Below are 24,726 nucleotides of genomic sequence, written 5' to 3'. Positions count from 1 at the left end.
TCCTCCGCAGGTGTACACATCCTATCACCCTCAGCAACTCATCTAGCGCCCACTGGATCTGTTAACCCACCAGTGATGCAAAAGGCAGGTGGTGAGCCCAACAGTGGCCCAGCTGCACGGCTCCCCCTGGCCCCGCCATGTACAAATGCAGCCCCATCTCAATATGTACACTCAGACTCACATGTTCTTCACACTCAAACATCTTTGAAATCAGGCTCCATTGCACAACCGCTATCGACCAGGGAGGGGCAATTGGAATAGTGTCAGTATCACCTACCTGAGCACCATCAAAAACAGCATCAAACCTGCAGGGTGGGCGTCAGCTTTTCAACCCCTAGGAACCTGAGTTGTAGTTTTGGGGTGAGTCTGGTACATTTAGCCACATTCCTGAAGCACGTGTTAAAAGTAGACTAACTTGATATCCTTGTAAAGCTGGTTTAGAGCACCCACGATTTTGTTTTTATAAATTCTTTTAAGAAATGCTCTCATCCACACACTTATTGGCACAGAGAATAACACTAAGCAACTAAGCCCGTGTGTCACAACTACCGAGCCTGAGCTCTAGAGCTCACGAACCACAACTACTGAGCCTGCATGCCACAACTACTGAAGCCCACGCACCTAGAGCCCGTGCTCTGCAACAAGAGAAGCCACCGTATTGAGAAGCCCACGCACTGCAACGAAGAGTAGCTCCCGCTCGTCACAACTAGAGAAAGCCCATGTGCAGCGACAGAGACCCAACGCAGCCAAAAATAAACTAATTAAAAAAAAAAAAAACAGATCTGCTAATGCTCCCTGAGATCATAAAGCTACAGTTTCAAGTGTTGGGTGTCACCATTTAAAAAGCACGGAAAGCAACACCGTAGGCGATGCGTAGCAATCACAGGATGTATTTTGAATGTTCTGGTGTTATGCGCAGGGGTCCTTGTGGTCTGGGATAAAATTTCCATTAACAGCATCACACAATGGATGAAAAGAATGCTGCATCTCAAACAAATTGGAAGAAAAGATCGTTTGCTCTTGATTTGTTAGGTGACTATAAAAGTCAACGTTCAACAGTGAATTTGAAGTGTGTGCAACACTCATGAAACATGAAGGTAATGGGGGAAAAGCTCATTTCTTGGTTTATAGATGAACAAATTTGAAACACATAGCTAATGTTAAAAGGAGGTGTTTTACCATCTCATCTGCAACCCTAAGAGTTAAATGTTTAAGTTGGGCAGAAAGAAAGCTTTTGGGAGGATCTTCCTTCACATTGGAAGAAGAGGCATTTTCTGTTCAATTTAGTCTCAGTATAGTCAAGCGTACATGATATTAAAACCATAAAAATTGACGAGATCATTCTATTTTCAAAAAAGCAAGAACCCTAATTTATCTTAATAAAATGTGATTAAAAAACAGAATTACTATCTTCATGGGTGGCTTATGGAACCAATGCACTGAAGTTAGAGGCAGTTACCATTAGACTAGTCTGTGATTTAGTACCTTTCTTACATTAATTCAAACCTATTTCAATTAGAATCTTAAGGTTATCCAGCAAAAAGTAAAGGTTATACTCCCAAACTTTTTTAAAAAATCAAACTTTTAAATACATGTAAACTATATCTTACTAAGTAAATATGTACCAAGGGCTACTGATAGTAGAGCAGAATTTCATCATCAATTAATTCAACACTCTCAATAGGAATTTGACTATGTAAAATTAAGAGGCAAGGAAAGTGTTTATACCTTTTGACTTCGTAGGCATACTTCTGGGTTTCTAAATAAAGCAATTAAATAGTGGAATGATTGCATAATTACGATATCCACTCAATGAATTATTACACAGCTATTTTTAAATGGTAAATATCAACACTACATTTAAGTTACTTGTAACACGTATGAGAAGACTGGATGGGAATATTAAAAAAACAGCTAGTACGTCAGGCAGCAAAAATTGCAAGTGACTCTTCCAAAACTTTCAGCAGTGTCGTCTTAGCACTACTTTTATAGCTTAAAAAAAAAAAAGTTGACTATCTAATACCATGTTGTATAAGCATACGGGGAAAAACAAAGGCACACACTATACTGTTAACATCAGTTATTGATTGGGTTTAGAGGAAAAGACAACTTTTTTCATTATGTATCTTTTAATTTTTAAATTCTTAATAGAAACATTTTTAAGTTAAAAAAATTTTAAATGCCTCTTGAAAACACTCATGCCCTTACCATAAAATACAATAACAAATTGGATTTGGCCTATATGAGTTAAAAAAAAAATAGTATTAGCACCCATCCCTTTCTACAGTAAGTATCCAAAACAGTGCAATAGTATTCATTGCCCAGAGCCTGCTTCTCGATTTTAAACAGTACACCTCGATGGCAGCCATGGGCTGTGCTGTTTGTGGACTGACACAAAGGCGCATCATGGCAATGCCACATAGAAATCACACCAGCAGATCTAGTAACAACACCGGTAGCCTGTAGAAATCTTCAGGATGAAAACCATCAGAGCAAGGTCAAGCTTTGTATTCTTCTTTATTTAAAAATCAAAAAACTATTTTTGTGATGCAACCCACACTTTCCCCTTCTAAGTAGCTTTTCAGATCACTTTCAAATTAACCACAAAAAACCCTTTCTCCCAACAGAAAGGAAAGCTTTTACAGTAAAGTATTGAGTCATCTCCTGGGATCCCAAGATATGCACCTGATATTGAGTATCTGGATAGAAAGGGCAACTCTAATTTTAATCCTAAAGCGCAAAGCTGTCAGTGACTAAGAATCACCAATGTAATTTGAAGGATTCATTTGTTCTTTTATGCTTCTTTGAGGTTCTTCCGGAGGTGCATTTATAGATTTAGAAGGATTAAAGGAAGCCATTCTAGAACAAATCCCTCCAGAAGGCCCCAATTACAAGGTCATGCGAGGAACCTGGTGGAAACTCTGCAAGACTAGGGTCTAAGGGACAAAGGGTCATTCAATTCAGTTGCTTCTTCCCTTCACATGGAAGGAAGGAATTAATTTCTGTTCGTTTAAGATAATTGAGAATAAATTAAGAGAACAACTGTTTTTCAAACTGAACGATTAGAAATATTGTTTCTAATGAGCTTCAAAACCAAATTATCTACTCAAGTATTCATAACAGCATTTATTCCTAAAAACTAAAAAAAGTGCAAATAACCTAAACATTCCTCAGCTGATGAACTGACAAAACAATGTCATACATTCACACAACGGAACACTGTTTAGCCATGAAATAAAGCATTGACACATGCTACAACATAGATGAACCTTGAAAACATTATGCTAAATTAAAGAAGCCACTCACAAAAGACCACATATTGTATGATTCCACTTATGTGACATCTCCAGAACAGGCAAATCCATAGACACAGAAAGTAAATTAGTAGTGGCGTAGGCTGGGGAAGGATTTTTTGTGAGATGCTGAAATGGCCTAAGATTAGATTATAGTGACGGTTCCACGATTCTGAATATACTGCAAAATCACCAAATTGCAATCTTTAAATGAGTGAATTTTATGGTATGTGAAACATATCTCAATAAAGTTGTAAAAAGAAAAATAAGACCTTAACACTAGCTGTTTGGTTTTAGCAAATCAAACGTACAAATGTAAGCTTAATTATGCTAAGTAGGGAAGGAAACTGTATCAACATAACTATTAAATAATTATCTAGAAGTTCAAATCCAATTACGCCTCAAAAGAGAACAATTCACGCTTCTACCGAGCAGTTACAAGTTCCAAATACATAACACTGTCATTAAGCAGATAGTAGAAATGCCTTTTAATCCTTGACAGCTGTGTCCATGAGAGCCATGATCAACTGACTGGAGTTTCACTTTCCAGTGATTTCAGGGGCAGCACATCCTGAGGTAGCTGGAGAAAGTAAGTCTATATATTTAGACAGTAACTGCTTCAGAGGGTTAGCGTAGCTTTTCTGAAGGCTCACCTAAGAGTGTATAGAAAGGCTGTAGTAAGGAAGCTCTCTAGAAAATTGTGTTTGGGATTGGTCTAAATTAGGGGGCTGAAGCTGGAAGAGAATAACCAGTGGTCCTTCGAGATTCCCATCTCTATCAATTGAATCCACCTGAAGGGGTACAGCCCAGAAACCTGTATATTTAGACAACCTCCTCCAGAGGCTGATATGGCAGGTAAGGGATCACAGTCCCGGTCACCACCCCTCAGCTCACCAACAGGAAGGCAATTAAAGTAAGAGGTGCTCCCCTTTACTAGTTAGATCATCTCTTTTCTTTCTTTACTTTTTTAAAAATTTTATTTATTTATTTTTGGCCACGCTGTGTGGCATATGGGATCTTAGTTTCCTGACCAGGGATTGAACCCGCGCCCCCTGCATTGGGAGCGTGGAGTCCTAACCACTGGACCGCCAGGGAAATCCCCTAGATCATCTCTTGATATTCTTAGTTTCCTACCAGTTTATCTTCTTACAGACAAATAAATTGGAAGTGATCATTATTGACACATTAAAAATCTCTTGAACAGGGACTTCCCTGGTGGTGCAATGGTTAAGAATCCGCCTGCCAGTGCAGGGGACACGGGTTTGAGCCCTGGTCCGGAAGATCCCACACGCCGCGGAGCAACTAAGCCCGTGTGCCACAACTACTGAGCCTGCGCTCTAGAGCCCGCGAGCCACAACTACTGAGCCCGTGCACCTAGAGCCTGTGCTGTGCAACAAGAGAAGCCACCGCAAGGAGAAGGCTGTGCACCGCAACGAAGAGTAGCCCCTGCTCGCCGCAACTAGAGAAAGCCCGCACGTGGCGACGAAGACCCAACACAGCCAAAAATCAATCAATCAACAATCAATCAATCTCTTGAACGTGTGAACATGGGATTAATACATCAGGCATTCTTTATGTTCTGATGGGATTGTAAAGAATTCTTTTAAATTGGGAGATTATCTTTGATAGTCTTTAAAATGTAATCTTCGGTCTTAATCAAGAGAATAATGGAGTCTTGAGAGCGATATTTAAGTTTAATTTAATACAAACATCACATACTTGTACCTTCTCGGAAATGGTTCCTTCATCTTAACTAAGGAAATGGAAAACTATTATGACTTAAGTCTTCGTTCTGTGATTTGTGTGTTTGGACAAGTTTAGGCAGACAGCAAAGGCTCCAGAGGTCCTGCCACCAAACCTACAGCATTGAGAAAACACTAAAGCCAAGTCAATTCTACATCTGGCAGTTCCATATGAGCTGCGAAAACAGTCCAGTTAGTCCTTCAACTCCACATCATCTAGATTCCTCAGGGTCTGGAATCTCGGGGTTATTTTGACTTTCCCTGGACAGCAGCCCAGGACTCACGAGCTCTTCCTCCGGCCCCTTCAGTTAGCCTGGGCAACTCTGCTCTCGGAACCGTGGAAGTTCAACATCGTCGTCACCAGCTCCGGGAGGTCAAAATCGTGCTTCCACCCCCAGTCCTTCCGGGCGTTGCTATCATCAAAGTTCATTGGCCAACTATCGGCTAGGACAAGATATGGAAGAGGAGCTTAAGTTATTCAGGCTCTAGATTTGCAAAAAGGTCTAGAACATTTTAAATAAAGGATTATCATCCACAAAAGAAACGTCCTATTTGAAATCCCCCCTTGAGCAGAGCAGAGCAGCTATCACGGGCACACACACAGTCACCTTCTTAGATTAGAAGTCTGTCACCTCGGAGGAAAGTCTCATGCAGACCTGTAAGGTGGGGCTGCTGTGCTCAGATGGCACTCACACAGGGGCACAGTCACAGCCTTTGAGAACCCAGGGCTGCTCTCATACTACACCTGCTTGTTTTACGTTTAAACTGGCAAATGGTGAAGTGAGAACAAGCTGTTTATTTGGACGGTTCTAGTTCACCCACTTTAGACATCATTTCCCAAAACCGCAGTATCTGCTGGCTCTGGTGCAACAGCAGCTCCTTCTCCGGAAGGTGTCGGGCCCCTTGGGAAGGTGCTGAGCTCTCCTTATCTTCCTCCGTTTATGTTCTCAAGGACTTGTGGGGCGGACTGAAGCTTAATTTTGGCTTTGAGGGGTTCTGCAATGGTGTACCAACCTATGGCCTGTCGGACAGGATCCACGTTGTAGGTGATCTGGAATTCTGGAACGTGCTTGAGAATCTCCTGGGCCAGCTCCGCGGGGGTGAAGCTCATGGCATTGACATTGTAAGTCCTCATGGAGAGGGACTCTGCTGGGGCCTCCATGACCTCCAGGGTGGCCCGGAGGCAGTCATCAATGTACATCATCGGGAGTCTCGTGCTGGGTTTCAGGTTGCACTCAAATCTGCCATTCTTGACGGCGTCATGGAAAATCTGGACTGCGTAGTCTGAAAGAGAATCTGGTCTGTGGGTCTTCTCATAACAAAATGGTGAGTGAACCTCTTGCATTAAGGCAGTGGTTCTCAGATGTCTTAGTCTCAGGACCCCTTTATGTGCTTAAACATCACTGAGGATCCCCAAAGAGGTTTTATTAAGGTGGGCTGTAGCATCATCTACTGTATCACAAATCAACTGAGAATTAAGAAAAATATTTCTGCATTTTAAAATGACAATAATAAACCCACACATTCACATGTATCATATTTTATGTGAAAAAGAACGTATTTTCCAAACAAGAGAAAATTTAGTGAGAAGAACAGCGTGTTTTACATTTTGAAAACCTCTCTACTGTCTTAATGGGCGACAGCGGGAATCTCTGCTTCTGTGTTCAGTCCACTGCGCTACACACATCACGTAGCCTCTGAAAAACTCCACGGTGTACTTGTAAAGGAGAGCGAAGAGGGCAAATAACATCTTAGTACTGATAGGAAAATTGTTTTGACCTCCTGGACCCCGTGAAAGGGTCTCAAGGATTCCCAGGGGTTCCTAGTGCATACTTGGAGATTCATCACATTAATGTAAACATTTTTTTAAAGTAACCAAAACCTCTTTTAAAATCCCTCAAATTTTAATTGAAGATATTCAGAGAAATGGGAAGATATTCCATGCTCTTGGACTGGAAGAATTAGTATTGTTAAAATGGACATACTACCTAAAGCACTCTACAGATTTACTGCGATCCCTATCAAATTACCCATGACACTTTTCACAGAACTAGAAGAAATAATCCTAAAAGTTATATGGAGCCACAAGAGACTCAGAATTGCCAAAGCGATCCCGAGGAAAAAGAACGAAGCTGGAGGCACGACCCTCTCGGACTTCAGACAATACTACAAATCTACAGTAAAAAACCCCTTGGATTTTGTCAAGTATCTTTTACGTTGTATCTCAGAAGCCCTCATACGGGAGGGATCTCTAATGTGGGAGTTACTGAATATAACACATGCTCAAGTCCAAAATGATAACAACAACAGTGTGGAAACAGTAGGGAGGGTCCTCAAAAAACTAAAAATAGAACCACCATATGACCTGGGTACATATTCGAAGAAAACGAAAACACCAATTCGAAAAGATACACGCAGCCCAACGTCCCTTGCGGCACCATTTACAATAGCCGAGACATGGAAGCAACCTAAGTGTCCATCGACAGATGAATGGATAAAGAAGATGTGACACACACATATATATATGTGTATACACACACACACACACACACACACAATGAAATACTACTCACTCATAAAAAAGAATGAAATTTTGCCATATGCAACAACATGGATGAACTTGGAAGGTATTTTGCTTAGTGAATTAAGTCAGAGAAAAACAAATAAATGATATCACTTATATGTGGGATCTAAAAAATAAACAGACTAGTGAATACAACAGAAAAGAAACAGACTCCCAGACATAGAGAACAGACTAGTGGTTACCAGTAGGGAGAGGGAAGTGGGGAGGGGCAAGATAGGGGCAGCAGATTAAGAGGTACAAACTACTATGCAGAAACCAAATAAGCTACAAGGATACATTGTACAGACAAGGGAATCTAGCCAATATCTTATAACTATAAATGGAATAGAACCTTTAAAAACCGTGAATCACTATGTTGTACACCTGAAACGTATACAATATTGTAAATTCACTATTCCTCGGTAAAAGAAAAAAGAAAAAAATGAAGTTAAGCAGGCCTGGTGCTCCACTCACCAATGACTAATACAGGCTCCTAAACAGACAAGTAACGGATGGCACTAGAGATGAGCAGTAACCCACTCTCATTTTGGGGCAAGCTTTTCTGAAATAAAAGCTAAGACAATCTGGATAATCAGCAAGAAGCACGATGACAAGAGCGGCGGGAGCAATGCTTATGTTCTTTCTGAAGATGCAGAGTCCATTTTAATAGAACTCTCTGTATGAAGAAACAAAGGTATATTCAAAGAAAGAGGCTTTTCTTTTCTGGCCGCACCATGCGGCTTGTGGGATCTTAGTTCCCCGACCAGGGATTGAACCCAGGCCCACAGCAGCGAAAGCGCCGAGCCGTAACCACTGGACCGTCGGGGAATTCCCAAGAGGTGATTTCTCATTTGGTGTCTTCCTACATCGTGGGTAACAAACTCGAATGTCAGTTTGACTCCGGCACTGTGGGTGGCCAATCCCACTGGACTTACAGCCATCGTCATGAGTTTAAGTCAGTAGGGTTCAATGAGCTTCTCAGATGCACTTCCCAGAAAGGATGCAAAAACTCCGGTCAGCATACGACTAAAAAGACAACAGATCCATCTCCACTTTGCCTGGCCATTAGAAAGCTTATCTTACGTAAAAAAAGAAATCGAAAATAACACTTACCAGTCGTTCCTCCTCCAGGTTGGGAGTCAGCAGAAATGATTCCAGGATATCTCAGGCATCGGAAATCTAACCCATACCGGTAATAATAATACTACAAAAAAGAGAAAACTTACTTTAAAAAGAATCTTTTAAATCAGGTAGAGCAATGCAAAGAAATAACAGCCTTCTCCTGAAACTTCATCCCATACAGTCATATTAAAATCCTCGTAGAACTTCCCTGGTGGTCCAGTGGCTAAGACTCTGTGCTCCCAATGCAGGGGGCACAGGTTCAATCCCTGGTCAGGGAACTAGATCCCACATGCTGCAACCAAAAAAAAAAAGATCCCGCATGTTGCAACGAAGGTCCCGCGCAGCCAAATAAATATTTTTTAAGTGGAAAAAAAAAAATAAATAAAAATAAATCCTCCTCAAGGAAATGAAGGCTCTAGAATTGCTAACAGTCACTCATTTTTCTTTAAGAAATAACCCTGAAGTTTTCACCTTCAAAGAATCGTCGTTCTGCTGATAACGTCACTAGATAACACTGTAAATAACAGATCAGCCGAGAGTAAGGATTTCCAGCCTTTCTTTGGAAGGGAGACCCTGCACACAGTCCTGAACAAATCTCCACAAGCCTGTCCTGCGGTGCAGTGCGGGGAAGAGTACGGGGAAAGATGGTGACTGTGATATATTAGATGAAGGATCAGAAACCGGCTAAAATGTGCTATAGAGTTATAAAGACAAAGCGTATTAATAAATAAAACCAAAAAGATGTCTGAGGTTATTTTAAAATTACCTCTGATAACTACCAATATTGGGAACCTGAAAGAACAGTGCAGTACAAATAAGATGGGCAGCAAACCAAAGATGGGGTGCCATTCGAGGGGCGTGTACGAAGTGTTGTGTTTGCATAGGACTGAGGATTCCTCTGGAGCTGTCGGTACTGACCACTTGGCAAACACACTCAGTCCCCGAGCATTTCTGGGGGCAGAGATTAAGGGATGGAGAGAGTCCCCTCCAAGGATGAACCAGCAGGTGTTTGAGGCAGAAATAGAAAAGGAAACGCTGAGTCATCTTGCCAAGTGATGCTTACCTCGCCCATGAGCTCCGCGTGGACCTTGGACACCCCGTAGATAGTCCTGGGTCTCTGGATACAGAGATCGGGGGTTGGGTTCCGGGGAGAAGTAGGTCCAAACGCCCCGATGGTGCTTGGCACAAACAATCGCAGACCGTGCTCCTCGGCAACGTCCAGGACATTGTGCAGTCCTGAAACAAGCAGATGTCGTAAACTGGGAAACCTCTTCCCAAAGAACTGGGAAATCTGGCAGACGGGTCATCTGGGGCAAGATCCAGAGACTCACCAGTGATGTTCACAGCTCTGGCCAGGGACACGTTTGCTTCTCCCACTGCACTGAGCAGAGCGCTGTAATGAAACAGCCAGGTGACACGGTTGTTCACCACGATCTCCCGCAGATTCTTGTAATCCAGGATGTCGGAATAAATAAACGGGCCTGCAAGGAGCAGTGAAACCAGGAAGTAAAAGAGTTCCGGGCTTGAAAAGCTCAACAGATCTTTTCCCCTCCCCCGCTGACTTTGAATTCCACTGGTACCGACTTGATAACAACAACTTGGACACTCCCCAGCATTTTCCTTACGGAGAAAAACAAATCCCAGCCACCCCACGGCTAACGGCAGCTAATGCTTATACAGGACATACACCTGCTGGGTGCTGTTCTAAGGGCTTTCTGTGTATTTAACTCTCACAGCCTTCGAGGCGGATATTTTGTTGATGAGGAAACTGAGGCATAAAGAGATTAAGTAGCTTGCCAGTATCAAACAGAACAAAATTAAGAACTGGAGTAATGACCAGGCAACTGGCTTGAGTTGCCAAACCTATAGGCACACAGAGATTTCACCCTGCTTAAAAGTTGCATAGGGCTTCCCTGGTGGCGCAGTGGTTGAGAATCTGCCTGCCAATGCAGGGGACACGGGTTCGAGCCCTGGTCTGGGAAGATCCCACATGCCGCGGAGCAACTAGGCCCGCTCGCCACAACTACTGAGCCTGTGCGTCTGGAGCCTGTGCTCCCCAACGAGAGGCCGCGACAGTGAGAGGCCTGCGCACTGCGATGAAGAGTGGCCCCCGCTCGCCACAACTAGAGAAAGGCTTCGCACAGAAACAAAGACCCGACACAGCCCAAAATAAATAAATAAATAGCGTTCCCTTTAAAAAAAAAAAAAAAAAGTTGCATAGTTCAGGACTTCCCTGGTGGTCCAGTGGTTAAGACTGCGCTTCCAGTGCAGGGGGCACGGGTTCAATCCCTGGTTGGGGAAGATCCGCATGCCGCGTGGTGCAGCAAAAAAACAAAAAAACAAAAAAAGTTGCATATTTTAAAGGAATAGAGAAATGGATTTACAAAAACAAAAAACCCACCATGGTATAAAAGAACTATATATAAATTAAGAGTTCGCCACACCTGGTTAGGCTAGAGGCAGAGCCGATTTTTTGTGCCAATTTCCCCCACTTTCAGCAAATTACCGCTCTTCCCCATGGTAAACAGCAAAAGGCTGACACAGAACCAGGAAGGACTGGAATTATAAAAACATCTTTGAGGTGTAGACAACCTGACTAGAGGAGTCTGGGATCTGTGTGTGCACAGTAGTTTAAGAACAAGTTCACGTTGAAATATGAGGATTAATTTCTCCAAAATTTAAAGTTCCTTTTCCTCATTTCAGAACTTGATTTTTGTTTGCTTTCTCTCTGAGCTAAGTTCACTAAAAACTCTGAAAGATAGGAATCAGTTTTATTCCACAGATACTGCTCCAAATAATATCCAAAGATACTATTCCACAACTTCGTGTCAAGGTCTGAAGAACTCTCCTGTCCTTGGATCCCTTGAATAAGCAGTAGCTGTACCGTAGGCTTTTTACAGAACTAATGAGGACAAAACCATGAAACATTTTTAAGTGGCACAGGTGTGCCTCAAATACTCCTCTTTAATTCACAAGCCTGGTTATGAGCGGTGGCACCGATTCTGGGAGCTGCCTCTCTACCTGCTCTGTGAGCCTCTTACCACTAAGGAAGACGTGCTCAGGGGGCTTCCGAATGTCAGACAGAATCACGTTGTCCTTCCCAAATCGTTTCCTAAAGGGGAAATCAAACACACGAGTTGGTACACGGATGACATAACAGGTCCTATGAAAACAGTCTTTCCAACAGGAACTGTCATGTCCCGTCAGCCTCCAAATCCCTCCTCTTCACACCTTTCTTCCCTCTTGTCCTCGACTCACAGCCCTGCAGTTGCAGCCACACTCAGGGCTGCACCTCCTGCTTCTACCTCAGCCCGTTATCATCCCGGTATCTGTCATCACTTTCTTCCCAGTGCCCCTGAGTTTTTCCCTTTGCCTCCCTGTTCTTCTCTCCTCTTATCCTTTTATCCCACTCTCCAAATCCCACACTGTTCCTTTTTAGTTTCTACACATACAATACTTCCCTCTGCCCCCAAACACCTGAAAACCAAGTGATTTACTGGGAGGCAGGTCTTACTTTGCCTAACCTAGGAAAGGCAGAGGGCGAGGGACCAGCTTGGGGGATGCCGAGTCGAGGACCTGAAACAATGTCTGTGATACGAAGAGGCACAATGAAATGCATTCCAAATGGTCATTTACATACGATATCTTAACGTAAGCAAGAGGGGAGAGAAGCAAGAGGGGAGAGAAAAGATTCAATGGTTACATGGGGCCAAAGACAAGCCCTGAAAAGCTCAGAATTTAAATTGAAACTTTGCGAGCTCTTACCTCAAAAAGCTAGCAAGCCCCACTCCAAGTTGGCCAAGACCCCCTGGATAAAGAAGAAAAAAGTGAATCTTTAATCTAAATCTAACCAATTCAATTATTCCCAGTATGTAGTAATAGAAGAAAACTCTGCTGGCACTCTTAGCTAACTAGGTAAAGCCCCAGGTTGGCCTGCTAGAACGGAATTAACTCCTCGGAGCTATGACAGAGATCGGGTACAGGTAAGATTAGTTCCAGAGACAGAAGTGCTCTCCAGCACGGAGTGGCTGAGGGGAAGCCAGGGTACAGGTAAGAAGAGCAGGACCTTCCTGACCTCCTGGGCAGGAAATCACTACGAGCTTCGCCTTTGTTATTTGATGGGCTGTGAAAATTATCTGCTACGGGTACCAGAACACTCAAAGCTAGAGATAATAGTTTGATATCAACCTCTGCTGAGATTATGCAAAGCACCCTCCTTCCATTAGACCTGGAGAGGAACAGGAAGGGAGAAAGAAAGAAGGCACAAACCAAGAAGTCACCTGAAAAAAGGGGCAGATATCTGGATGGGCAAGGAGCTGCTCAGAACATTAAAGATGAGTATTACAGCATCTTAATGTGGACGCTTCCAAATGCCATTGATGGAAATGGGAGAGCTAGGGGTCTGGGAGCACATTTAGGGGAATACAACCCTAGATTCCATTTGGGAGAGAGTAAGAGGCAGGAAGATATGGACAGTGGGATTTCCTGTAAGCGTGTGTTAACATGGGACTGAAACCAGCCCACTGACGGTAACACTGGGCCCTGGAAGATGCTTTGTTGGTGCAGGGAGGAGGGAATCAAACAACACACAGACAAGAAGCTGGGAGAGTCAAGGGGGAAGCGCAGAGGGAACTGGCCTCACTTGAAACCCAGTTACAGCAGGAGAGGAAGAGGAGGTGCCAGTGAAAGAAACACACACACACTGAGGAATGTAAGAAGGATAAGGACGTGAAGCCAAGGGATGAAACTCTGGCAAACAGAGGACAATAAAACACGTCAGTCAGATCAGAGGGGGGCTTGAGTCAGCTGGAAGGACTTGCGGACAGACGGTCAAGTTTGCAGTGAACAGATACAGAACCAGGTGTTGGGTGGCTACGAGGGGAGAGGGGTCAGCGGGCCAGTCCGTGGACAGTAAGCCGCAAGTGTCACGAGGTGATGGTGAGGCGTTCCTCGGGCCCTGGGCAGGCCCTGGCTGTCCCTTCCATACAAATGTGCAGGAACTGCCTGGCCTGAGAAGCCTGGCCAAGGAAAGATGCACCTGATTCCAGAGGCCACGTTCTATCCACACACCTTGGCTCCCAGGCCATTCCTTGCAGGAAAGGGGAACTGAGTCGCACAGCAGCTCTTTGGGCCTCTTCAGGTTCCCAGATCCTCCCTTCAGACAATAAAAGATTTGGGCAGGGAAACCAAGCCCTGGCAACAGCGGCAAAATAAGGACAGGGGACTTGTGCTATTTCGGAGGGAGCCAGGAGTGGAAAAGGGAGTTTCTGATTAATAAGTGTCACCTGGCGGCATGTTAGACATTCCAAAAACAAATACACCGGCACACAAAGAAAATAACAAAGCCACAAATGTGGAAAAAAGAAAAAAAAACCCAACCTGTAATTAAGACGCGCGGTTGGTCTGCTTCAGAGAACGAGGTAGAGTGGAAGTTGGCATCCGCTGGAATCTGCTGAGGGGAGGTGCCCAGAAACCGGCCGGGCAGGACAGGAGCCTGGCAGCCACAGGCCGGTCTCTGTAGCATCCGGCTGGCAACCCTCCGCAGCATCCAAACGACCGGCATGGTCTCTGCGGACACTGCAACACGAAAGGAGCAGAGTTGAGAAAAGATACATGCACCCCAATGTTCACTGCAGCGCTATTTATACTAGCCAAGACATGGAACCTAAGAGTCCATCAACAGATGAATATGGATAAAGAAGATGTGGTGTGTGTGTGTGTACACACACACACCCCGGAATATTACTCAACCATCAAAAAGAATGCAATAATGCCATTTGCAGCAACATGGATGGACCTAGAGATTATCATACTAAGCGAAGTAAGCTAGACAAAGACAAATACCACATATCATTTATATGTGGAATCTAAAATACGATACTAATCAACATATCTACGAAACAAAACAGACTCACAGATATAGAGAACAGACTTGTATCAATAGTTGCCAAGCGGGGAGGCTGGGTAGGGGAGGGAAGGAATGGGGGTTTGGGATTAGCAGAGGCAAACTATTATATATAGGATAGACAAAGAACAAGGTCCTACCGTATAGCACGGGGAACTATATTCACTATCCCGTGACAACTCATAATGGAAAAGAATATGAAAAAGAATATATATATATCTGTATAACTAAGTCACTTTGCTGTATAGCAGAAATTAACACAACACTGTAAATCAACTATATGTCAATAGAATTTTAAAAAACAAACAAAAGAAGCAGAGTTCAGTATGTAACTGCTTACCCTCCCGACCCCTCAAAACACAAACCCTTTAACCACAACTAACACTAAGATCGCCGGCTCACGAGGAAAGCCACGTTCTGGATTCATGAATCGAACTAGAGAGACTACTGATTGCGCAGACAGGGAGCCAGTCAAGAGCCCGCCCCGTGAGCCCAGCCCTGTGAAAAGGGGATAAACGTCACTGGTGCAAAGTGCAGGCAAACAAAGACAGGCCGAGATTTAGAACTGGAGCCGCACAGGGCTGACACCAACTGGGATCTAAAGTCACGGCGGAGGTTACTGCGTACAGAGCCGTCCACGCCAGGAACATCATGGATCTCTGCAAAGGCCTCAGATCTTCACAGCTGTAATCATCTGTCCACGTACCATCGAGGAGTGAACAGGTCCCCGATTAAATAACACAGAGCCCTGTGACTCTCGTGCTAACTCAGATGTTATCGTTAGGATGAACCGGACTAGAAAAGCAGATAGTTAAGGTGAAAAGGCCCCCCGGCAATACTGAGTAAGCTGTGACTAATTTCTGTTTCACTGCCAACTCTTTAGGAAGGATCATTTAGAAAAGCCATTTTCTCCTCTGTTCCCAGATCATGTATATTTCATTGCAGTCCAGCTCCCCTTCCTAGTCAGCTTTACCCAGGCAAGCGTGTCACAAGAGCAGATCAGAGCTGCTCAGTTCTAACAGCGACCTTCCTGCCCCCAAAGCTCAGGCCTTTGCACTCTGCACACTGTCCATGGCCTCCACGTCCGTCAGCCGTCAGATTTCCAACAGCACTGGCCGATGAGCCTTCAGAGCGACCCCAGTGCCCAACCCCCTCACAAAGAAGTGGCCAGATCTCAACCATCTTCTATTTTGCATCATAAAACAAGAAAAAGTAAACCACACTTGGAGACATTTCCCATTTAGGGTCTGAACTTAGCCCCTCAACCCAGTGCCTTGAGTAGGTAACAGTAATTCTAAGTTAAAACCGCCAGAGGTATCAGAAGCTTTCCCGCAATCCCTAAAATCCAGATTATAGAAAACAAAAGGGCAATACAATCTGCTGAAACCCTATGCTTGAACACCCTTTTGTGAGCCACAGAGGTCTTGTTCTTTAGGACACCGAAATAAGGCGGGCAAGAGCCCCGATGGCTTCTGTCGGGTCAGGGGCTTGGCCCATCAGATCCGCAGCCTGAGACGCAGCCCCGCCAAGGTCTTGAGGCCCTGCATCCCAGCTAACTTTCCCAAACAAGCAGAAGACAACCTTCTGATGGCACATCTCCGGATTGGAAGGGAGGTCGCCATAGGAGAGACCCCAGCTTTTCTTCCATCATCCCTTCAAAGCATCTTTGCAGCCACTGCTGACACCCGAGACCAGGTAAGAACTTTGATTCTTAAAGTCACTTATTTCAGCAAGTTCAAGAGGATGGCGAGGAAGCCAAGAAGCAGCCAGATTTACCAGAACATCTGAAACTCAAAGACAATTCTCAGTTCCCAGAAGCAAAGTAGTGATGGCCACAGGTGAAGAAGTTCGTTTTTTTTTTTTTTTTTTTCTTTTAAAGGTTGAAGACACTGGAGTCTGGGAAAAGGTAAACCCTGAAGACATGAAACAGGGATGTGAAATACGTACGACTCAGTTCATCTTCTCTTTCCCCAGAAGGGGAAAGCATGAAGGAGGCACAAATTCTTAATTGAATATAAAGTATTTTAGTTTAACAATGTGGACAATTCATGCTTGAGTTGGCTCTTATTCCACTACTATTACTAGCTAACATCTGATGTTCACGACAGGCCAGAGGCCTGTGAATGTCTTTCTGAATTATAGCATTTAACCATGGCAAGCACCACCCCCTCTCAGGGAACCCAGTTCTTAACCGTCAAGCAGCTCTACTGTCCCTATAATGGGATTGCTTTCATTAACAATGCATGTACGTTAAAAACAAACCCAAAAAACCCTCCAACCACCTGCCGCGTGTAGCTTTTTCAAGTCTAGATTATTATCTTGTCACTGCCAAACTCAATTTAATACTTTTAAGGCAGGAGCTCTCAAATTTTCTGGTCTCTGGACTCTTTTACACTCTTAAAAATTGGGGACTACAGAGAGCTTTTGTTTAAGTGGGGGTCTATCTAACAATGTTTGCTGTAGTAGACAGCAAAACTGAGAAACATTTAACCTATGAATGAGTTCATTTAAAACCAATAAACATGTTAAAATAAACATATTTTATGAAAATAACTGTATTTTCCAAAACAAAAAATTTACTGAGTGGCACTGTTTTACATTTACTTGTCTCTTTGATGTTTTCCTTCATAAAAAACAGCTGGATTCTCACATCTGCTTCTAACTCAATCTGTCTGCTGCTTTGATTGAAGTAAATGAAGAAAATCAAGACTCAAAGCAAAGCAGTGGGGAAAGGAAGCCGTATTTTGAGAGCCTTTTCAGATAATTCTGGATACTCATCTTGGATATCCAAAACTCAACACATGCTAGTTTCTTCAAGGTTAGTTGCAACGTAGAATCTGAAGCCATTATCAGTGAACTTTTGTACCTGCTACATTAAAACCCACTGGTATATCTAATGCTTTGAACACATCTTTTTTTTTTTTAAGATTTTTTTGATATGGACCATTTTTAAAGTCTTTATTGAATTTGTTACAATATTGCTTCTGTTTTATGTTTTGGTTTTTTGGCTGCAAGACATGCAGGAATCTTAGCTCCCGGACCAGTAATTGAACCTGCACCCCCTTCACTGGAAGGCAAAGTCATAGCCACTGGTCCACCAGGGAAGTCCCTTGAACACATCTTTTACTCCTGCATGGTTTTGTAATTTCATACATTGTTTTTTGGAAAATATTGGTTCAGTAAGTTATGCAGAGCTTCCAACTGTTAACACACTTCACTGTACAATACCCAAAAGTCATACTGGTTGCTATCACCGATCTCATCAGAAAATTCCTAAGTATTGGGAAGCTGTCAAATTCACGGTAGTGGATACAACTTAACTTGCAACAAACACCTTGGCAGGCTCGCTTGGTTCATTTTTTTAGAAAATGTATGCCGATTATCCAGGTATGAATAACCATCGTTTGTCAGTCATTCTTTCAAGCAAAAATGGTTCTCTATGAAAAACAGGGACCAGTTCAGTTCACAATTCAATCACACAAAACGCTTTCTCTCAAGACAACCATCATATTTCAATATGGAACAAGTACATCCACTTACCACATGACACGTTAAAAAGATGTCTCTAGGGTCAAGATTTAATAAAATCAGTCATTTCTACTGCTTCATAAAGGGCATTCTTAAGTAAAGCTTTCCATTTTTTAATTTTATTTTTCACTGAAAGTACATGGCAGTGAAGAATACCATGACTCCTAGTACCACATGGTGCCACTGCCTTGATTCCTGCAAAGGCACCAGTACTTTTAGCAGGTGTGACTTGTGCACCGTCAGTGCAAATTCAACACAGTTGTTCCGGAATAAACCATGAAATTCAAAAAAGTTATTCCACACTGAATACTTTGGCACTATTTGTGTTTTCTGTCAAACGTTCACCAAAAAGATATTCTTTGATAATTGCTTTGGCGCTGGTACCAGATAAATACAAACAAAATGGCAAGTGCAACCATGACTACAATTCTTCCATTTGTAAGGAAAAAATACACTTCTCTGCAAGATACCAAACTAGTCTTCATGTTTGCAGCTAAATCTTTAATTTAACAAATTACTGTATTATTAGAAAGTGGCAGTGCTATTATTTCTTTCAATGCTTTTTCATCCAAACAAGGTTTTATTGTGTGTTTCTCCAGCCACTGCAATTTGATAACCTATCTTAATAGCTTTTTCTTTTCTAGTTTGGAAAGCTGTACCAAATAATTTTTGCCTTTTAAAGAGCTCATCATATCTACATTTAATTCATTTGCTTTATTTTTCTTTAGATGATGAATGGTTGGTCTAAGAATAATGCTATTGCGACCAAAATACTATTCAAAAAAGTTCTGTAGGGCTTCCCTGGTGGCACAGTGGTTGAGAGCCCGCCTGCCGATGCAGGGGACGCGGGTTCGTGCCCCGGTCCGGGAAAATCTCACATGCCGCGGAGCGGCTGGGCCTGTGAGCCATGGCCGCTGAGCCTGCACGTCCGGAGCCTGTGCTCCGCAACGGGAGAGGCCAAAACAGTGAGAGGCCCGTGTACCGCAAAAAAAAAAAAAAAAAAAAGTTCTGTGGCATCAGACACATAAGGTAAATTTCTGACATCTGTAAAACTTGACGAAAGCTTTCATATTTTCATGTATTATTTAGTTCTGCACATTTATTTGGAGTAAATTCCTCTTTTCATGAGTCAGAGAACTCCGTTATGTCGTTGTTTCATTTTTTTTTCAGCATTTATACACATGGTACAGCTTTGAGTTGAAAAAAATCGAGTCCTCTAATATCCCCCTTTTTAAACCATTGATCTATCCTTAAATATAAAAAATATATAAAATATTAAGTTCAAAAGAATTTTTATACCATTTAAAATTTTAGAAAAGTTTTAAAATCAAGACTATAAACTTTTTGTTCTTTTTCCATATACCAAATTTCCATAATCCATAATTTCCAAAATTCCATAATCCAAATTTCCATGAAATTTAGGGATTTCAAAGTAATGACTTATTAAAAGAAAACAGGCCCCAGAGATGATAGCAGCTATAACTGCAGGTAGCTAGTAAGAATGCAAAGAAGTACTAAGAACAGAGTTCATCTCTGAAAATGCACATATTTATACTCTAAGCCTACTATCCTTAGAAGATTCTAGAAACACAAGAGTACACAAGCACACATCTCATTAGCCATCAGAGGAAAAGCTCATCACAAGCCATTTGGCCTCTAGAAAACTCCACCATACACCTGAGAGAGAAAGAATGAAAAAGGAAGACAGTCTCTTAGTATTTTTTTTTAATAGCCTTGACCTCATGGACCCTATAGAGGTCTCAAGGAACCCCAGGGCTCCCCAGATCACACTTGAGAACAGCTGTTCTAAAGTAAAACTTGCTTTGCCAAGCTAGTTATTAAACTTATACAGGGGAACCGTCAAAGATGACTGAAGATCAGATGAGAGTCCATAGACCTTCTCCCCTAAGCACCTTGCTTACTTTAACTCCAAGGGATGAAAAAGAAACTGGCCAACAGACATTCCTCCTTAAATAATGGAGCGTCTCCCCGGCCCAAGCCTCCGTTACATGACTCTTCCCATCTCCCGGCATTTACCCTTTCTGCACTTACCAGAGCAGAACTCTAAGAAAGCAGTGGCATCAGGAAGACAGTGCAGTGATAGAGATACAGACTCAGAGCCCAACTGGCCTTGATTGCTTGGATGTGGGGCAACTTGTGAAGGAATGGAGGAGAATAACACAGCCTTCCAAGTTGTGCTGCTGGAAGCACGGGCTTTCTGGAGGAGCAGGTCAGGTAAGAAGACAAACGAGCTTGGTTTTGGACATGTTGGTTTTAGGTGCCAGGAGCCAGTATGGCTGCCTTTCCCATGGAGCTGTGAGTCCCACTGAGCAGTTCCTAGCAGTGCCTGATGCGTGTCAGAACTCAACCACCATGTCAGACAGGTAGGCAGGAAGAAGAAACCAAGAAATAACAGGGGTTTGTCTACATCACAATAAACAGAATGTCCCCTGTTGTCAGAAAACATTACTTCTGTTTCTTGGGGAACAAAACCTTAATTCAATTGCAATTGCTCTGAAGACAGATACTTCTATTTCAGAAATATTAAAAGAAACTCCAATTGGAAATATTGAAAACCAACGAAATAGGCCCTTTCCCTGAGAATGAGCCATCGATTTCCCTTAATATTCTTGCTGTCTTGTGTTTTCCCCAGATTTCTAGCTCTAATCATCCTCAGCCACGGAGACAGTAAATAAAGATGTATTAATGTCTCCAGCACATTTAGCATGAAGCTAGAAGCATCCAGCCTCCAACAGATGAATGGATAAAGAAAATGTGGTATATACATACAATGGCATATTACTCAGACTTGAAATAGGAGATCCCGTCACATGCAACAACATGGATGAACCTGGAGGACATTATGCTGAGTGAAATGAACTGGTCACAAAAGGCCAAATGTGGGCTTCCCTGGTGGCACCGTGGTTAAGAATCCACCTGCCAGTGCGGGGGACGTGCGTTCGACCCCTGGTCCGGGAAGATCCCACATGCTGCGGAGCAACTAAGCCCGTGCGCCACAACTACTGAGCCTGCGCTCTAGAGCCCGTGCTCCACAACTACTGAGCACACGTGCCTAGAGCCCGTGCTCTGCAACAAGAGAAGCCCGCGCACCGCAACGAAGAGTAGCCCCCGCTTGCCGAAAGCTGCACGCAGCAACAAAGACCCAATGCAGCCACAAATAAATAAATTTATATTTTAAAAGGCCAAATACAGTATGATTCCATTCATATGAGTTATACCAGTTATCTAAAGTAATCAAAAAAAAAATCACAGAAACAGGAAGTAGAAAGGTAGTTGCCAAGGGGTGGGAACAAGGGGGAGGGGATACGAGTATTCAATTAACAGGCATAGCTTCAGTTTTGCAGGATAAAAAAGTTCTAGAGATCCACTGTGAGTATACCTGACAGTAGTGAATTGTACTCTTAAAAATGGTTAAGATGGTAAATTTTGTTATGTAATTGAAGCCACAACTTAAATTTTTAAAAAAAATCCAGCCCCAAGAAATGGTCAGTGCATACATATACTACATATACATATATACTACTGATTATCTAAAGTAATCAAAAAAAAAATCACAGAAACAGGAAGTAGAAAGGTAGTTGCCAAGGGGTGGGAACAAGGGGGAGGGGATACGAGTATTCAATTAACAGGCATAGCTTCAGTTTTGCAGGATAAAAAAGTTCTAGAGATCCACTGTGAGTATACCTGACAGTAGTGAATTGTACTCTTAAAAATGGTTAAGATGGTAAATTTTGTTATGTAATTGAAGCCACAACTTAAATTTTTAAAAAAAATCCAGCCCCAAGAAATGGTCAGTGCATACATATACTACTGAGGGGCTAGAAAATTCGCCCAGTGGAGATCAATGCCACCCCACAGACCCATCAAACCCCCGGCCCGTCCAAACTCCCCAGCCCTTGTCTCACTGAACCCCCTAAATGGTTCTTTTCCCTCTGCTTATAAACCTGCTGAAACCTATTATTCTCCTCCAGCCTTTACCTCTCCTTCCCATCTCAAGGACCTCCAGAGAGTTCCCTGCCCCTCCAAGTGGGGCCTCTTACTCTGCACCCAGTGGAACTGCTTTCACCAAAGGTCAGCCACTGCCCAGTTGACAATTTCCTGGCCCCGGAGACTAATAACGCTTCTAAGACACATTTGCAAGGCAGTCTCCGCTTTACATCCTCCAGTTCATTAAATCATAAAAGCAAACGTGTCCTCTTCATAGTAATGACCCAAGGAAAAATCAGGCACCTCAACTACTGAGCGCTGACGAAGCACCTGCTTTCCTGAATTCTTATTTAAGCCTCAGAGTAACTCTGAAGCTGGAATCTTTTCTCCATTTTGCAGAAGGAATTTTGACCCGCCCAAGGTCGGGCAGATACTAATTACCAAAAGGAGGGGTTGCAAACCAGGTCCGTTGAGTCTCAAACCCTCCCTCCATCACCCCCACTCTTCTCACTCAAGAGGAGATAACATCAGGTACCTAAGAGAGAGGACAGAGGGAACATCCTCGAGGTGGCGCAGGGGGCACCTGACCCGCCGCCCCTCCTCCCCTACAGCTCGGCTACTCCTCCGCACCGCTCCCCAGGAGGAGAGCACCCTCGAGCCGAGGGCGTTCAAGGCCAGACACGGCCCTCCCTCGCTCGCCGTGCGAGCCTGCGTACACTACCTCGCCAAACCTCAAGTTTCCCCATCCTTAGCAAAGGGGGAAATGATCGGACCACCACATTAGACTGCTGGGAGGATTTAATAAAAGCAATTTAGAAAAGCACTTAGCAAACTGCTCAGTCAGTGTAAAGACTCCATCAACCAGCTGGTAAAGTCTAGACTTAAGGTGGGGTTGATCCGAAAGCCAGAAAGGGTCGGGGGAAAAAATCCCGGAGCTCTCAGTGTGAGCTACATAGAGGGTTTTAGAGGGAGATCTGGCTTCGCGGAGCGGGCGCCCCCATACTCCCTATTACGCGCGCCGGCCCGGGAAAGTGAACCCAAGAAGACGCGGGGACTTGGGCAGCACACGGGTCTTCGGCTTCCGCCTCCCAGCATGGCTGGATAAACCGGTTTTATGAGAACAGCCGCTCCCGCCCCTATTCTCTGGCAGGGTGTGCCCTTCAGAAAAGTAGGAAGGGCCGGGAGCCGCACCTGGCGACCCCAGCAGTACCCCGGCCCTCCCCCGGCCTCCCAGCTCCGCGGCGATTGCTGGGGACCCCCGCTCGCGCTCGGGATCGCTGGGTCTCCAGACCCGCGCCGCGTCACACCGATCGGGCCAGCCGGGGCCATGTAGTCAAGAGGACCTGCACAGTCAGCCTCGGTTCTGAAGAGGCTCAGCCCCCGGGGTCAGCCGCCGGGGAAGCATCCGGCCGCCTCCGCACTGACCTTCCAACGCAGGCGCCCGGAGATGCCGCGCTGCTGCGGCGCCGGAGCTGGAGCTGCAGCCGCACGTGGCCAGAAGTCCGGGAGCGCGGAACAGAAAGTGGAGCTCAGCGCGCGCGGCGCCTTTATAGTCTCTGCCCGCAATCCCGCCCCCTGGCGCACCAATCCCCTTCTTCGGTCCGGGCCGCCCTGGCTTGGGCGTCGGATCACCAAGTGGGAGGGCGTCGGTTGCCATGGTAACCCTCCCCGAGGGTCCCAGTAGTGTTCCTGGCGTCTCGCGCCCCTCACGCGGGCTCCGCCTCCGACCCATTTCGGGAGAGCTCGCAGAAGGCTAGGGACGCGTTCGAGCCCAGCGTGCGGCGTCCCCGGCAGCGGCAGAGCCAGCCCGCAGGTCTTCGCGTGGGACTGTCCAGGTGGTGACAGCTCAAGGGCCTCCCAACACAAGGGGCCCGGAGCCCCAGAGCACCGGTCCGTGCTGGCGTTTAGCGGCTCAGCAGTGGACTTGAGGAGGAATGCGGGACGCGAAGGGAAAGCTGGAAGGATTGGCAATAGCTCCGGACCGGGGTCAGGAGATACGATACAAAGAGACCTTGAGAGGGTCATTTCATCTTGGTTTCCCACATGGGAAATATCGCTGTGAAATTAGATGACCTCTAAGGCCACCGGACCAGCAGAGTCAGCATTACATAGGAGCTTGTTGGAAATGCAGATTTGAGGCTGCACCCCAGACCTGCTGAGTCAGAATCTCTGCGTTGGCGCCCTGTGAGCTGTGTTTTAACAAGCCCTCCAGGTGATGATGATCTGTGCTAAAGTTGAGAAGCGCTGATCTAGGGGAGTGGTTTCTCAGACCTGGCTGCAGATTAGAATCACCGGGGAGTTCTGGAACCTCCCAAATAAATCAGAATCTCGTCGGCGGGGGAAGGAGGGGCGGCAGGAAGCCCAGGCATAAGTTTTTTTTTTTAAGCTTCTCGAGTGATCCCCATGTGCTGTCAAGGTAAGAACCAAGTGATCCCCATGAGCTGTCATGGTGAGAACCACGGATATACCGTAGAGGCTTGGTCCTCCAAGTGTGGTTCCTGGAGAAAACAGCCCCCTCCCAGACCTACTAAATCACAGTATGCATTTCAAGGGGCTCTCCAAGTGGTTCGTGTGCACGTTAGGGTTTGGAAAAACAGCTCTAAGGCCTCCTCCAACATTAAGAAT

General features: G+C 44.5%; 1 protein-coding gene across 1 annotated transcript; it reads right to left on the bottom strand.

Annotated features, from left to right (window-relative positions):
- Positions 1-4,976: 4,976 nt before the first annotated feature.
- LOC116755562 (L-threonine 3-dehydrogenase, mitochondrial) lies at positions 4,977-23,606 on the bottom strand. Its single transcript, XM_032635186.1, has 9 exons — positions 23,527-23,606; positions 14,100-14,297; positions 12,486-12,528; positions 11,762-11,832; positions 10,052-10,201; positions 9,784-9,956; positions 8,712-8,802; positions 6,050-6,319; positions 4,977-5,479 (listed from the first exon to the last, which is right to left on the bottom strand). Exons 2-9 carry the CDS (start codon positions 14,281-14,283, stop codon positions 5,340-5,342), a joined length of 1,122 nt encoding a protein of 373 aa, XP_032491077.1. The 5' UTR covers positions 14,284-14,297; positions 23,527-23,606; the 3' UTR covers positions 4,977-5,339.
- Between the last annotated feature and the right edge of the window lie 1,120 nt (positions 23,607-24,726).

The sequence above is a fragment of the Phocoena sinus genome, chromosome 6, assembly GCF_008692025.1.
Source record: "Phocoena sinus isolate mPhoSin1 chromosome 6, mPhoSin1.pri, whole genome shotgun sequence".
NCBI classification, from domain to species: Eukaryota; Metazoa; Chordata; class Mammalia; order Artiodactyla; family Phocoenidae; genus Phocoena; species Phocoena sinus.
This window is presented reverse-complemented; position numbering and strand designations above follow the sequence as displayed.

Excerpts from the sequence above, each read along its gene's own strand:
- LOC116755562 (XM_032635186.1), bottom strand. The coding sequence starts at position 14,283 with ATGCCGGTCGTTTGGATGCTGCGGAGGGTTGCCAGCCGGATGCTACAG. Across the intron at positions 10,202-11,761 it reads TGAGCACGTCTTCCTTAGTG|GCCCGTTTATTTATTCCGAC; the intron begins GTAAGAGGCTCA and ends TGCTCCTTGCAG. Across the intron at positions 5,480-6,049 it reads TCCTGTCCGACAGGCCATAG|CCGATAGTTGGCCAATGAAC; the intron begins GTTGGTACACCA and ends ATCTTGTCCTAG.